The sequence below is a fragment of the Poecilia reticulata genome, linkage group LG5 (assembly GCF_000633615.1).
Source record: "Poecilia reticulata strain Guanapo linkage group LG5, Guppy_female_1.0+MT, whole genome shotgun sequence".
NCBI classification, from domain to species: domain Eukaryota; kingdom Metazoa; phylum Chordata; class Actinopteri; order Cyprinodontiformes; family Poeciliidae; genus Poecilia; species Poecilia reticulata.
Window position 1 is genome coordinate 14705328 of NC_024335.1, and position 16163 is coordinate 14721490.

Sequence of the window (16163 nt, forward strand, 5' to 3'; positions counted from 1 at the left end):
AAGAGAGTTTTAATTTGATTTAATGTCATGCATCTGAGAGTAAATATCTGGTTTCAACTACAAATACACTTAGTGAGTATAAAAAAGCTCCTCCATCAAAACATCTGGATTGCCCAAGAAGTGAAGAAAACTTAGTTCCACAGAACCCTAGTTTTATAGGGTGCGAGTTGCTCAGATTTGTACATTGTAATTAAAGAATTTTACTAGCACAAGGCTATATAGAAAGGTAATTAGTAAAATTGTGAACCTTTAAATGTCATTGTTGGTCTCCACATTTCACAAGAGCATCTACAGCATCCTCATGAAAACATTGTCACCCCTTGTAAAGATGTCCGGGAGAGGGGGGGCGGGACTTTAAAATTCTCTCTGCAAATACTTTTAGAAAATCTGGCTTTTAATTTCAGAACATTTAGTAAATGTGTTGGGGGGTGGGGGGGATATAGCAAGTTTTAATAAGATCTTCAGCACCACAGTTGGTATCTAATCATCAATGACTTCATGTTTACCAAGAGGATAATTATGTTGTAACACTAAAGTCTGATCTTCAAAAGTGGAGAAGGTAAGAGACCATGCAGTTTAATTAAAGTAGAAATTAGTTTTATAAAACAGGAAAACTAAAGAGAAGATAGCTACTCATCTAGAATAATGATTTAAAAAATATTGAAGTTGCTGTGGTCTGTGTGAGATTATGCTACTGCTAAAAATACATTTTACAACTTTTTTTCTTTTTACATGCTTCCAAGGGGTGCCCATAATTGTGCAAGATATTGTACTTTAAGTTGTACTTCAACTTTCAGCTTTTATTTTTCCAAATACATAAAAAGACAATTATAAAAACTGAAAAAAAAGGTGTTTCATCAATGAATCTGAATATAGCCCTGTTTTTATTTTATCATTTAAAACTGCTACTGGTGTTACTTTTTGAGGTTCACTGGATTTTCTTTTTTCAAATGTTTCTAACAGTTTTCTATTTTAAGATTGTGGCACACATGTTTAAATCTCACATTTACTGTGAATGGGAAAACAAGCAGTAAGCAGCTTTACACAGTTTCAGACTGATTTAAAATAATTATGTAGTAATGTCATTATTAGCAACCCCCCTAGCTTTACATTGGGGCTGTGCTGCAAATTGAAGACTGTGATTGTAATGTGTGTTCTACTTAAAAAAATATCTATCTATCTGCTGTTTCCCTTTAAAATCACTCATTAAAAACAAATAAGATTATTGGATTTGAAGTGTGAATTTACTCCCATAAACCATTGCATTATAGTTATTTTTTTTACTATGCTTTATCTACATTCAAGGATTAGTTTTCCTTTGTTTACCTTTTAATGATTAATTACTGTATCCATTTCTTCTAATTATTTAACTTTTTCATGTTGGATGTGAATCAGTCCAACCACAACCCACATGCTTTTGCTAGCTGGACTTGAATATAATGTTTACCCCTTGTGTTTACAGCACACTGACACAAAGCTGGTTGATTTTTGCTACTTGTCTTTCTGATCACCACTGTGTTCCAAATCATGGGACAGGAATCTGTAGAAATATGCAAAAGTGTATCAGAGTTGTAATGACAGCATTGTGATAATCCATTGTCAGTTGTGTAATCACTATTTATATTTTTAGCTATAACTTTTTGATAAGTGAAAGTGGGTTAATTCTCTTGATCAATAACATGAATTGAATGTGCTGTTGACGTGAACTGATTAATGAAATCAAATGGTGAACTTTCTCGTTAATATCTCTCTTCTTGCTCCTCCTACAATGCCCTACACACAGCTTAACTATTCCCAAAGTTCTGCTTCTCAAAAATTTTGAATATTACATAGATAGAAACAAAATAAAATTGATTGTTAATACAGGAATGTCAACATACTGAAAAGATTGTATGAGAACATCTTCTAATAAATTAGTTTCTAGTGATGGAAATGTAATTTGGGTTTAAACATCTAAAGACTTAATTATCAAGGAATAGCTGGTATTTAATGGATTTTTTTATATATGGTAAAATATTTCTTAATTTGAAATTGAATGTAAAATTTGCCAAGGAAATCAATTTGATTTGACTTTATTTAAACGACAAATCACCATCATTATTTGAGCTCATTTAAAAGATTACACAAAGTAAGTCGTTCATAAAGGAGCGACTCAGGAACCAGTTAGTTTTTTCATGACTGGGGTCGATTTTCTGTGTGACACATGAGTCGCAACCTTTATTTGTGTCCCCTCTCGGTCTCTCGGGTTCGATTGAAAGTCATGGCAGGTCCTGACCTGATAAGAACTGTCCTGTACACGATCAATAACCTTTTACAACAGGAGAAATACAAAGCCGCCTTGGCTGTTGTGAAGGGATTCAGGAACGGAGCTGTGTGAGTAAAGCACAAGCAGCTGGCTAGCTTAGCCGCGTTAGTTGTATAGCTGCAGTCCTAACTTCGTTTAATCTTCGATCTTTACATCCCATACCGAGTCGAAGATAGCCATGATAAATTATGCTTGCAGTAGCAGTTACTGTTATTTTACTTCAAATCAGGTGTGTTTCAACTGAGTGAATCATGTTTGTTTTAGATATGGAGCAAAGATCAGAGCACCACATGCCCTGGTCATGACATTTCTGTTTAGAAGTGGCAGGTCAGTCACTGATGTGAACATTTACTTCATTTACTTACAGCGTTGTCTATTTTGGGTGTGAACACATTGAATGTATTCCCATTGTAGTTTAAAAGACAAGCTTCGAGCCATTTTGAAAGCCACATACACCCACTCCAGGAACCTGGCCTGCTTTGTGTTCACATACAAAGGACTGCAAGCCTTACAGCAGAAGATCCAAGGAAAGAGTCTCCAGAGCCACTCCTTCCTCGCTGCCTGTGTTGGAGGATGGCTGGTGTTTGGAGACAACAACAATATCAACAGCCAGGTAGAGTATGGTGTTTTGTAGGTCAGGAGTGTCTGGGGAAAAAAAACTGTTAAAAACTGCTTAATAAAAGTTTCCTTATCTGCCGCTCTGTGTTTGGGTCCATAAAACTTGTTCAAAATCTATGTAAATATACAAAAAAAAGGTAATTGTTGCAACTTTAAACTTAACCGGGAAAAATGTATAAAGTATTTTTATGAGGGAGAAAAAAAATACTTATTTAGCCTTTTTATTAACAAACACAAGTCCTAAAAAAAATCAGTTACTAATTCTAATGATACTTGCCATACAATTTTAAGATCTGCCCATTAGTGCATCTCTGTGCATCTTGGACGTTTTGACAATCTGACTAGAATATGTACAGATTAAAAAACCTATTTCCTATGTCCTGAACCCAATGGGACACAACCCACTCACTCATGATTGTACTGATATAGTCCAAACTTTGACTTGTTTCTCTTATTCCTTTCCCCATCCTTTAAAGTTACAGATTCTATCTGTTTTCTGGGGCCGATTGATTTCCTGTGTTTAACAGTTTCTTAATTTTTTACTTTATCACTTCAGATCAACATGTACCTGCTGTCCAGAATCCTATTCGCCTTGTCTCGACTGGCTGTCGAAAAAGGAGTCATCCCTGCGCCCAAACAAGACCCTTTCCCACTCTTTGCCACGCTGGTGTGGGGAATCGTGTTGTGGTTGTTTGAGTATTACCCCCACACCCTTCAACCCTCCCTTCAGTCCTCCATGAATTATCTTTATCATGACAGCAATGTGTGGCATGACATCTCAGACTTCCTTGTTTATAATAAACCAAGGATTGCTGGATCTTAGAAATGACGTTTTATGCATTTCCCTGTACTGATTTATTTAGTCTTTCTGCTAATGATTGTATAAATATTTTGTTAATAATCAAACATTTTTTTGTTAATTGTTGCATTTTTTGACTCTTGATATGACACTGTACTATGACATTTAATGAACACTTTTTATTTTATTTTGTGATTTATGCAAAATTTGATCATGATTGCAAAGCACTACGTTCATTTACTGTATTCACACTGTTCTTGTATGATTATATTTTTGGGGAAGTTTTCTCTTAAGTCCAGAATTTGTTTAATTTTTACATTTTAATAATATTAAAAGAAAAATAATTATGATCGTTGCTTATTTGTTAAGTTTTAGGAATAAAATGTTTGATAAAATATTTAGGAGTATTACACATACTCAATACTCTGTAATGTTCAGTGTTTTGTAGTGAAATTCAACAACCTGCTAAAATGAAACTTACATAGCCTGACTCAGTCACAAATGGATGACCCCATTTATTTATGGAAAATAAACAAATGGGGTTCATTTTAAAAATCTGAAAAACTAAATTGATGAAAGACACAAACAATATGTTCAATGGGATAAAACCAAAATGATGTCTAAATGCCATTTAAGGACCATAAAAGCACACAAAGCATGTATTTGTGCAATACAATTTTTGCAACTTCTGACAATTTAGGATATTTTGGTCAAATATAAATACACCTAATTTATAACTAAAAACTTTCAAGCTATTTTCTGCTGCTTATTTCATGTCTCTAAAGTGATAACACAAAGTTTTCATTTTAAAAACATATCTTGATGTTTGGACATTCAAACTCCTATTCATATGTCAAGGTGGAGGTTCTCTCCAAGTGGTGGTTTGATTTTGCATTAGTGTACTTCCTCATGACACTTCTGACTCAAGAAACTACTTGTTTACCATGAATGATGCCTCTTAAGAGACCCCACAGGTCCATCAGCTGGCACTACTTAAATACGCTTTTTATCTAAGTGCCTTTAGGGAGCTTGGGACATTTTGAAGTGTTATTTTATTGTGTTGCCATATATGACATTGTGTAATGTGATTGTTATATATTTTGAAGTCTCTGAAATTTATGTACAGTACTTTATTTAGTTGAACTAGGTACTTGCATTGTTTTTTATATATATAAAAATAACATACGCATTGGACATTGTGCAAAGACCAAAAGGATATTTAAATTTGAAGCACCAGAACCCACATTTTGCATGATTTTTAGACATAAACAATCCCTCATAGTGCTGAATGTTCGCAACAACTGTGAACTCCTGCAGGTAGCATTCAAAAACTGGGCGTGCATTGGAACACATATACTGAACAGATTTATGTCTACTGCCTGAAGGTGTGTCACGGTTGTACAGTGTTAAATGAGGAGTGAAAAAAACATCATGTTTCAGCAAAACCTGTTCTGTATTTATCTTTAAAATCCTGGATAATTGTTTTTACAGCCTTGCACTAACCACTCTGTCATGCATCCAGCCTTAAAGTATCATTGGTTAAAAGAAAAGAAGTACAAATAGTGTGTGTGCAAACAGTAATTATCTTCCTAAAACTTTCTTCTATTGATAATAACAACAACTACGTGCAGCTATACTCAGACATACCTAACACTTTATTGTCCCAGACTGTCATGTCTGATATTATACATAACAATTAAACTTGACATAACTCACTCGATTCAATACTGTTATGATCTGTTTAGCTGATATAATACGAAGGGGACTGGCTTGTCTCTGCTGTTAGACTACTGAATAAGTCAAACACCAATTTTGAAGTGACTATAAAGTTCAGCCATTGCAGGTAGATTCCTTTAAGACATTTTTGACTTAAACTTTAGGCCTTTAAGCTTTGACCGATTTTCCTGCTTCATATATACACTTGCTGCTATAGTCGTAGGTTATTGAATCAGATCCTGTCTCACACACTCTGTGCAGGACTAGAGGTGACTGATTGGGGAATGTACATTCCATATTTCCCTCATAGGTTTGGACTCAGTGGATACAATTAAAACACACCTAGAGGCATTTTTTTCCAAGAAGCTGTATGTTAGACTTGGGTTTTTATGATTGGCATTCATGAATATTGTGTTTCTTGTATTGTACAATAATGTATATTTTACTTGGCTCCCCTTTGTAAAGGAATCCATGTCATCCGTCTATGAAAAGGTGCTGTATGATTTATTGATGAACATTTGGAATTGATGTATTGGATGAGAAAATAATTCATCTCCCACTTCATCTTCCTAATGGACCCCTGAAGGTTTTTAGTGAAAAATAACGAGAATGCTCATAATTTCATCGACATCAGTTCCATTAAACTGCCTTAGATATTTCTATTTGGCGATTCTCAGTTCTGTTTCTGTGCCTAACTTAACTTCTGTAATCATGAACAAAAACTTCCAGTTTCTTCTTTTGTCTTTAGCTAACCACCATCAGTATGTGGATGTCTGATTAAATGGGTGAATGGCTGAATGTGGTATAAAACACTCAGACTTAAAGTACTGTACAAATGCAGTCTGTGTAACATTTAGCATCACCTTCCTCAGCAAAGTTTTGTGAGATTTTAGCGCGGATTTGATGCTTCTTTTGGAAGAAAACACGTATTGTGTAGAGTACATTCTGGAAACTGCTCCATTTCCTTGAGCTTTTTACAACCTGATTACTGATTCAAAGATAGTTTGCCGCTACATTGAAGATTGCGTCAGCAGTTAAACTTGTCTTTTAATTGAACACAGGGAACATTTCCAAGTCATTAGAGGAATTTGGAACTTCTTGTCTCAATCAAATTTGTGTCACGGGATGTTGCGGTTTGGCTGCCAATAATTATAGTGCCACTGACGTCAGCTGAGTGTGAGATTGTACCGTTCCTCGTGTTTGTCCCAGAACTTGTTCGATGTGTCTGACGGAAGGGACGGCATGTACAATTTTACCATTAGGATTATTCTGCTCATCTGTGTCAGTTTAGTTAAGTTGAAGTTTTTGACCTAGAAATGCATATATCAGATGTTAGCAGTTTTATCAGTGCTATCAGATCTTTGAGGTTTTAAAATAAAAACAAAATATTTGTGACATTACAATGACTTATGACATTACACTAACTCCCTGTAGCTCTTTAAAATACTGTTGTTAGTTAATGACTCACTAAGCAGCTTAGCAGCATGATATATTGAGACCACTCAGGTCTTCTGGTTCTGGTTCTAGTCTGCTCTGTGTCTCCAGAACCAGAGCCAAACAAGGAGAAGCAGCATTCAGCTTCTATGCACCACAAATTTGGAACAAATTTCCAGAAAATTGTAAAACAACCAAAACACTGAGCTCCTTTAAATCTAGACTAACTCCCCCACCCCCTTACTCATTATATATTTTGTTGTGTAAAGACTGCACTTTACATTGTAATGTTTCAAGTGTTGATTTTTGTGGTTTTTTCTGATTTAAAGCTTTTTGAACAGCTTTGTTGTTGAAATGTGCTTTGCAAATAAACTTTGATTGAAAATTAGCTTTCTGTAAAAGTTAAAATTGATCAAAATAAAAAAAAACACAAGTAATAAAAACAGTTTGCCTCATTTTACTCGTTAAATATATTAAAAAAAGAAAACTCAATTATGAATCAAATATAAGCATGAAATGAGATCAGATATTGGAAACAGTTATTGAAAAATAGTATATGTGTAGGTGGCAGAGACATTTCAAAATAGCCTACAAACGTCTGCGATCTAATCAGAATTAAAACATTTTTTACAATGTTATTTCATCTTTCAAATAGACATTCCTTAAGTTAAAACATCTGAACATCTGTAGCTCCATATTTGGGGGCAAATTCACATTAAATGTGCCCGTCAACTGTAACACTATGTTTCATGTCACAATAAGGTGATATGGAGAGAATGGCATGAGTTTGAGTTGACACTCACTGTTCAAAAATGCATCCCACCCCTCTCAATGTGTGTGCTTATTAGTACCAACTGCATCTCATGAATTAAACTTGTGAAACCAGTTTTATTTTTTTGTGTTTTTTGTGGAAGGTAGGCATCTGCGTCACTGAACAATTACCTATAATCAAACTCCCACGCTTGTGTTAAGCAATGTCCTTACTTGGCAGTTTCCTCTCTAAGGATTGTGTTGATAGTGCCATAAGAGTTAAGAAAATACTGATTATGCATGACTGACTTTGTAATGTTTGTAATGTACATCCGGTTTGCAATGGACGTCTAAAAATAACCTCTAACATAAAGTAAATGGGCTTGACGGTCCTAATTACTTACACTTTAGAGTTGTAAAAATTGGATATCAGTTTGCAAGTCTGAATACATTTAACATTTTCTCTAATCCCCACAAAGACACAATTATACATGACATTGACAAAGAGCTGTGTAAAGTTTGCAGAAGGAGTCAATGTGAGACTTTAAATCCCAGGACACTAAAATGTGGAACATGGTGGTGCAAAATGCTGCTGTTTCACTTTGAAGAAGAAATTCAGAAAAATTCTTATTGATTGGAAGGGTATATTGAGAGCAATCTGTCAAAAATAATCAGCAAAAATGTGTTTTATTAATAGCATTATTAGCTAATGGTAAAAAAAATTTTGCAAATCTGTCAAGTATATTTCATTTAGGCAACATTTATTTGCTTATAGTCAGTGTCTGCAGTGTGTCTCCTTTTTTTTCCATGTTTGGGTGGAATTCACACGCTAACAGACTTTACCCCTCCCTTTATTCTCTACAGATAATGTTCCAAATCATTGCAATACTGAATTGTTATCTTGCAGCAGATATGTAAATAAAGACTGCATGGTGAAACAGTTGGTAGCACTGTTGCCTTGCCGTAAAAAAGTCCTGGGTTTGAAGTCTTTCTCCTTAGACTTTGCATGTTCTTTCTGTGTATGGGGGTTCTCTCTGGGTACTCCCACTTCCTCTCACACTGTAAGAACATGACTGTCAGCTTAATTGGTCTCACTGTCAGCTTAATTGGTCTCTCTACATTTTCAAACTAGATWACATACAGGAGGTCTATAAACAAAAACATAATTTTAAAAATCCTAATTTAAAAATATTCTGTTTATATATGTTTAATGTTTTAAGATCCAGATTAAAGCTGTTTATTGGTGCATCAAAAGTGGATTCTGTAATAAACTATATAAATATTCAGTTTTAATCGTTTTTTGGAAGTATTGGTATATTTCACAAATTATCATCAGTCTTTCAAAATAATATCCATATGTTAAATACTTTTCAAAAATAGCATACCTATGGTGTCATCAGGTATGTAAATATTCATAAGAAAACTTCACATACCTAAAAAAAAAAAGTCAAATAAGTTAAAGGTGTTTAGTTCTCTTCAATTAACACAAACTCCTTTGCCTTAGGTCTCGGTGTACTGTAACATTCGGAAACATTTCACACGAGCCAAACTACTTACATACCTCAATGTTCTTTTGTCAGATGGGTGAGTCTGTGTATTTTGCAAAGTGAAACTGTGAAAATGGCACACAACTGCGTGAAGGGGAGTGTCATATTGTGGCTTGTTTTTGGTACTGCATGACCTGAAAGCCTTAGCAACAATCAAGGAAAACCAGCTCCCTCTCTGAATGTATCCAATAAATTTCTGGCCAAGGGAGGAGCTAAGCTCTATATAATGGGAGGAAACCTCTGCAGCAGCACATTGCATTGTTTCCAGACAGACAAACAGACACATGGAAGGTGAGATTTGTCTGAAAAAAAAGCTGTCACTCTATTTCTCTTTTATTTCTGTTTTCAATCTGCATTTATGGTGGTTATTAACTGACKTTTGTGGTTTTTGTTGCAGACTTGGGCATTCAGCATGTCAACCTGGAGCTGTCTGAAAATCAGCAGCGACACAGGACGCATGGCTTCAGAAACTCTAAAGAACTGGTGGTGCGAAGAGGGGCCCCATTTAATATCAGCATTAAGCTAAAGGGTCGACCCTTCAACCCCCAGACGGATTCTCTAAGGATTAAAGTTACACTAGGTATTACTAGACTTATATTATAGACAGTGAGTGCTTGGCACAAATCTGCTTTTGCAACAAGTTGGTAAAAACATTTTAAAAAAATAAAATCTTTCTGCGCTTTTAYTTATTATTATTTTTTACCTTTTCTTCCTCAGGTCGTCTTTACGCAGTGATGCCAGTCACTTTCTCCGAAAAGYACCCATCCACCCGCTGGAATGCCTGCATCAACTCAAGCACCCTGAACCTCCAGGAACTCTCCGTCACCGTCTCCTCTCCTGCTTCTGCCCCGGTGGGATGCTACAAATTTCAGCTGTATGTGTTCACACAAGATGGCCGGAAGAGTTTTGTGGTGGGAGATTTCATCCTGCTCTGCAACCCTTGGTGCTCTGGTGAGTTAGAGGTCATTGCATTTAGAGTTTATTTCGGTTTAGTTTTTTCTTTTTGTAAAAGACTGAATATTTATCTGGTGTTGATGTTGCAGTTGGAGAAGGTCAATCAAATCGGAACTTGCTATTTTTTTATAGACATATCTTTTGGAATAAGTCTTTGAAGGTGGTCTCCAATGAGCCATTAGCTTTTATGTTATTATTGAATCAGAGTGCTAATTAAAAATATATATTAGCTTTTTGAAATGAATAACATTTGTAATTTCAAAGAAAAGCAAAGATCATTATGAGTCTTAAAAGCTTACTCATTTATTCTCAATAAAAAACATGCCTTAATAAACCAAATTGACTTTTAGACTTTTAGTGTGTCCTAATATAATTTTTATCCAATCTATTAAGCATAGAGATGTATCCTTTGTTAAACACATCGCAATCATTTAGTATTCTGACTCATTCCCCTGATAAAAATATGAATACTAATAGCTTTTCAAAATGTTAATATACATAACTGCAGTTACTTGCTTGTTTTTCTAGTGTTACATACAACTTATTTTCACAACACATACATTTTGGTGCAACATTTAGTTAGTATTCTGCCCGGTACACTTTTCAAAACATACATGTTTACTTTATTATCATTTGGACAAATGTTCAGCACCAGAAGTCAGACCTAATAGGGCCAGACGTACCCTTCCAGCTGAGCTATTAGATATTGCAGTGCTCTAATGAAATGTTTTCTGTTTTTCAGAGGATGCCGTTTATATTCCATTTGAGGACCAGAGGGAGGAATATGTCCTGAGTGACTCTGGATTGCTCTTTATGGGGACTGCGAACAACCTTGTCTCAAGACCCTGGTCTTTTGATCTGGTATGAAAGCTATTCCCACCTAACAGAACATATTTATAACAGATTTTGGGCTAACTCAGAACTGGAATGCCTTTCACTGGAGCTTGTGTTAACAAGCTGCAACATTCAGGAGCCTATAAAGTATAATTTTTTTAATGCTTTTCCCTCCCTCCCTCCCTCCCTCCCTCCCCTTCTCTGCACAGTATGAGCCTGGGGTTTTGGAAGCGTGTCTGGATCTGCTCAAAGTCAGCCCCCAGCATCAAAAAAACAGAAAGAAGGACTGCATGAACAGATCCAACCCTGTCTACATCAGCCGCGTTGTTTCTGCCATGGTGAGTGTAAACAGACCTCAGAAACAGCATGCCAAAAAGTATAAAACAAGAACAAATCCCATCYAAACAGTGTTCMTTCCCACATCTCTGAGGGCATAATTTGCATAATAAAACCAGGTGTGTGCAGGAGATATTGGGCTTCTTGTAAAGAGTCACATATCTTGGCAAAATCTCAGCTCAAAAGCGTCATAAGACACAGCACACTGTAATTATGGCTTTCTCTCAGGGTAGTCATTAAGMRGCCACTGTCAGTCAGATTATCTTAGAACWTTCTGCACATGTCATTTCCACATTTGCTCATCACTTTCAGGGGTTGGCAATAAAAATTGTCTTGTGTTTTGACTTTAGATTAACTCTGAGGATGATCGCGGTGTGCTGAAAGGGAATTGGACTGGCGACTTCAAACAGGGTGTCAGTCCCTCAAAGTGGACAGGAAGTGGGGACATCTTGAGACTGTGGGTCAAGTCTGGTTACAGCCCAGTCAAGTATGGACAGTGCTGGGTGTTTGCAGCAGTCATGTGCACAGGTAATTAAACCCAGTTGAAAAAAAAAAAAAAGGACCTTCACATATACTGTCTTTGGACAAGAATGTTAAAATATTTTTGCCTGTCTGTAAACRTTTATGCTTTTATTACATCTTTCAGTCATGAGAGTTCTCGGCATTCCTTCCCGTGTCGTCACAAACTTCAACTCCGCTCACGACACCAACGCCAACCTGGTGATTGAAGAGTACTACAGCGAAACAGGACAGAAGCTGAACCGAAGCAATGACAGCATATGGTCAGTTGTGATCAACATCTGGATATGTGTAAGAGTCCTTGCTTATCTTTCTATATTTTTTTAATTAACCMCCAMATTGTCGGACTGTTTGAATAGGAACTTTCATGTGTGGGTGGAGTGCTGGATGAGGCGCAGTGATCTTGGGCCAGAGATGGATGGCTGGCAGGTTCTTGACCCAACCCCACAGGAGAGGAGTGGAGGTGTGTGAGAAGTTTTGCTTCGTATTCATTTTATTTATTCATTTCTTTTTCTGTGTTAAGGCTTTTTGAACTTTTACTTGAACTTCTCTTTCTTATCTTCCTTGTATAGGAGTGTTTTGCTGTGGACCAGCTCCAGTCAAAGGAATCAGGAATCGGCGTACAGACCTGATTTATGACATCCCATTTGTCTATGCTGAAGTGAACGCTGATGTGCACACGATCATTCTGTCAAGTAATGACCAGGTGGTTGGCTTCAGCAAAGACACAGAGAAAATCGGATCCCTAATCTGCACTAAAGCCATCGGCTATCCTAGAGTGCAGAACATCACTGGAGACTACAAATGGATAAAAAGTAGGAATCCCAAACAAAACATACAAGTACATTTCCACCGAAGCTAATCTTGTGAAACAGAATTATTCTAATCTACCTCTTTATTGCACTCTTTTACAAAACAGGTCCTACGTCAACACTTTCGTCACGAAGCTCCACAATTTCAGATGACTCAACACTAAGCAGAGGTACATTGTAATTCTAGAGATTTCATTAGAGCTTAAAGTTAATTCTCTGARGACAACATCTCAATTCACACTGGTTTTCTTCATTTTTTTAGCTACAGCATCCAAGGGAGTGATTGTCTTCTTGACACTGGCTAAACATCCTGTTGCTGGGGAACCAATCGTCTGCCTGGTGAAAATTATGAACAAGCAGAAAATACCAAAGATGATGAAAGTGCATTTGAATGCTCAGGCAAAAGAGTACAACCACAGCCCCTCCGAAACCTTCTGGGAAAAACATGGTGTCATACAGCTGGCACCATTGGAAGGTAAATAGTCTGCTGGTCCCATCTACACATCTACACATTTTGTCRTCACAAAAAGAAAAATGTGTCTATTGGCCCCTAAAATTGTACATTCTATTAACATATAAGTTTCATAGTCAAAGTTGTAAAAATAAAATTGAAGAAAAAAAAAGATTAAAGTAGTTTTTTACTGAAGAAAAGCTCTACTTCACAGCTCCTCATAAAGCTCTAAATTGGCTTCATATTTGCCTTGTGAACAGTATCAAAATCTGATTATCGCTGCATGTTGTTCCACATTTTGCATACCACATCTCTAATCTATTGTGGATACATTTGCTGGTTATTTTTACACACSCTCTTATAATTTCTTTGGCTTCTCCCTGTTTCCAGTTAAAGTCATCGAGGAGCATATCCTTCCAACGCAGTATGAACACGTTGTGGGAGACGACCTCATCAACCTGGCAGTTGTCCTGGAGGACATGACCACCAGTGAACAGGTGCTTGCCTCCGAGGAGTTCAACATCGCCAGCTCAGGCCTCACTATCCAGGTACTTATAATGTTCCCATCAAACRTTTTGGCTTTTTAAAACCCTGAAGTTGCAGGGTACATTTTTGGTGAATTTTCTGGGTTTACCTACGGTTTATTTTCATGCAGGTCGCAGAGGAAAACTCCATTGTGACAAACAAAGAGCTCACTGCGTCCGTGACTTTCACCAACCCGTTTTCTCACCCAGTCAGTGGATTATTGACTGTGGCCGGGGCCGGGCTAATTGCTGGCAAAGAGCAGTTCAGGTAGGATTCTGGTTTTATTTTAATGACTTGGTCATGTGGTGAATGCTTAACCTCACATGCCTGGCAGTATATTGTAATATTAACAAAAGAGAGAATGTCGCACAAAGRAGTGTCACTGATAGCTACATTACAGAATTGCGTGTCAATCCTGAAAGAATGTGGGTGTGACTGATGTTTGAAAGAAGTCATAGAGAACAATATGCCAAAAATAAAAGAACCAAGCATTAAAATCTTCTGGTTTCAAACTTTTGCMAGCCATGTATTTAATACAGTGTTTCTTGTCTTTCTGCAGGATGCCCTCACTTCGTCCAGGAGGAAAAGCAACCCAGTCCATAACCTTGAACCCGAGCATGGCAGGTGTAAAGATGCTGCAAGCCAATATGTCGCTTTCAGACACGAACCTCACAATCAGAAGCTTCAAGATGATCTCCGTAAACAGTATTTAGCTTGTGCAAAACGTCCCACTTGCTTGTGTATTATAGTGAATGAAAAAGATGTAAATATTATTTATTTTACTATTTATTTTTTTGCTATTTATGTATTTGTGGAATGTTAATAATSATGTGTGAAAAATTATTTTACACTTAGAACTTTGAAGTGAGAWTTTTGTAACATTTGATTTATTTGAATAAAGAAATTTAATGAAATATATGCAACATGTATTGTATTTATTCTGAAAACCATACACTAAAACAGTACTGGTAGCTACCYTGTTGTAACTCATTTTTTGCCCTAAAGAGGGAGACATTTCCTAAATGAATAAACTGGTCATAAGGTACAAGGTCAGTAATGCTTGTAATCTGGATTGCAATAATAAACATTTGCTGTTGTGACCTTTACCATCTTTATACCCATCACTAACCTTTCTAGAACATTGTCATAAAAGTTTTTTTCTTGATATAAAAAGAATAATGCTRACATTTAAAATGCAGAATTGTAAAATGTTTCCAGTCTGCTAGAAAACTTTAAGCCAAAGCAGGATATCATACAAATCTATAAAATCCTGAATGTTATTTAGTAATACTTTTTGTGCAACCCATCTGGCAATGAAACATGTTATAGTTAGAAATCTGAATTTCATAATTATTATTTTGAAAAAACAGTCACATCCTCTTTCTGTTTAACTATGTACRTCRCAGCAATTCCCATCAGTCACACACAGGGYGGCATTTACAATGACTATTTATAGGAGAAAGGAGTGTTAAATAACATGGTGCAGTTACAAAAATGATAAATGATTGATTTATCAATGTAWTACACCAAATCAGAGTTTCTGTACAACTCCTGCTGAGTGGACTTCTGTAATCATTTATATTTGTGATTTAATWAAAAAGATTTTTATTTGCTACATATTAGCATTTTGATTGTGCAGGAAAGGACTGTTAAACTATTCTGGAACCAKCCATCAAGTAAGAGATACAATTATCCTTTACTAAATTAGGCTTTATTTGAACACRTATGTCCAGTTGCATAGAGGAAATTACTTTTGCAGATTTAATAGAGAGAATGAAAAAGCTCAGTAGCCATTTTGTGTTGTGTAGAAACTTTTAAATATGAACATGTTTAATTGTATTAGAAATAAAACACAATTAAACGCTGGAACACCACATTTACATGTATTACAGAAAATATGTAACTTTAATCACATTTTCTGGTTTTTCTCAGAATTAYTGTAAAATAACAAAATGCCAGATTCATGAGTGAGATTTATTTTTTTTTGCAAAGTTTGTTTCCATATTTTTGCACCATGTTCATCTCTCGAACACACTCATTTTATTTTGGATTTTGAAATAGAAACAACTTTGATAATSCTAAATGGATTATTAACAGAGTTTTTTTTTATTTGAAAAATACACATTTTTACAAAGATCATGCAGATATCTAATTTTAACTGCATATACAAATACATGTTGTAAAAGTGGAATYTTTCGTGCCAGTCATCTCAGAACATGAAACAGCCATTTTACAAATAGAATAAAATATCTCAAGCTTCTATTATTTTTTGTACTATTTTCATGATTACAAGTAAAGAAAACCCAAAATGCTGCATCTCAGAATATTAGAATATCGCATCAAACAAATTAAAACCAGATGTTTAAATGCTAAAATGCATAGATACAGAACGCTGTGAGCAATCAGTTTCTTCAGAAATTACCTTTGGTGGTTTATCGTCCTTTTGAAGGTTGTCAATGACCGTCTTCTGGACATCCGTCCGGTCAGCAGTCCTCCCCATGATTGTGTACTGGCCCAAAGTTAGACTTTAAGGGCCCAGGAAACCTTTGCATGTGTTTTAAAT

General features: G+C 35.9%; 2 protein-coding genes across 2 annotated transcripts; both read left to right on the forward strand.

Annotated features, from left to right (window-relative positions):
* Positions 1–2177: 2177 nt before the first annotated feature.
* On the forward strand, positions 2178–4072 carry LOC103464863 (peroxisomal membrane protein 4-like). Its single transcript, XM_008409234.2, has 4 exons — positions 2178–2373; positions 2570–2632; positions 2720–2918; positions 3480–4072. Exons 1-4 carry the CDS (start codon positions 2204–2206, stop codon positions 3744–3746), a joined length of 699 nt encoding a protein of 232 aa, XP_008407456.1. The 5' UTR covers positions 2178–2203; the 3' UTR covers positions 3747–4072.
* A 5301-nt stretch (positions 4073–9373) lies between these two features.
* LOC103464862 (protein-glutamine gamma-glutamyltransferase 5-like) lies at positions 9374–14518 on the forward strand. The gene is made up of 14 exons (XM_008409233.2): positions 9374–9460; positions 9567–9749; positions 9887–10120; positions 10866–10984; positions 11167–11295; positions 11644–11821; positions 11940–12075; positions 12172–12275; positions 12385–12627; positions 12732–12794; positions 12887–13099; positions 13466–13623; positions 13731–13867; positions 14160–14518. The coding sequence occupies exons 1-14, from the start codon at positions 9454–9456 to the stop codon at positions 14311–14313; spliced, it is 2058 nt and encodes a 685-aa protein (XP_008407455.1). The 5' UTR covers positions 9374–9453; the 3' UTR covers positions 14314–14518.
* The last annotated feature ends 1645 nt before the right edge of the window (positions 14519–16163 follow it).

Excerpts from the sequence above, each read along its gene's own strand:
- LOC103464863 (XM_008409234.2), top strand. The coding sequence starts at position 2,204 with ATGAGTCGCAACCTTTATTTGTGTCCCCTCTCGGTCTCTCGGGTTCGA. Across the intron at positions 2,633-2,719 it reads TTTCTGTTTAGAAGTGGCAG|TTTAAAAGACAAGCTTCGAG; the intron begins GTCAGTCACTGA and ends TTCCCATTGTAG. Across the intron at positions 2,919-3,479 it reads ACAACAATATCAACAGCCAG|ATCAACATGTACCTGCTGTC; the intron begins GTAGAGTATGGT and ends TTATCACTTCAG.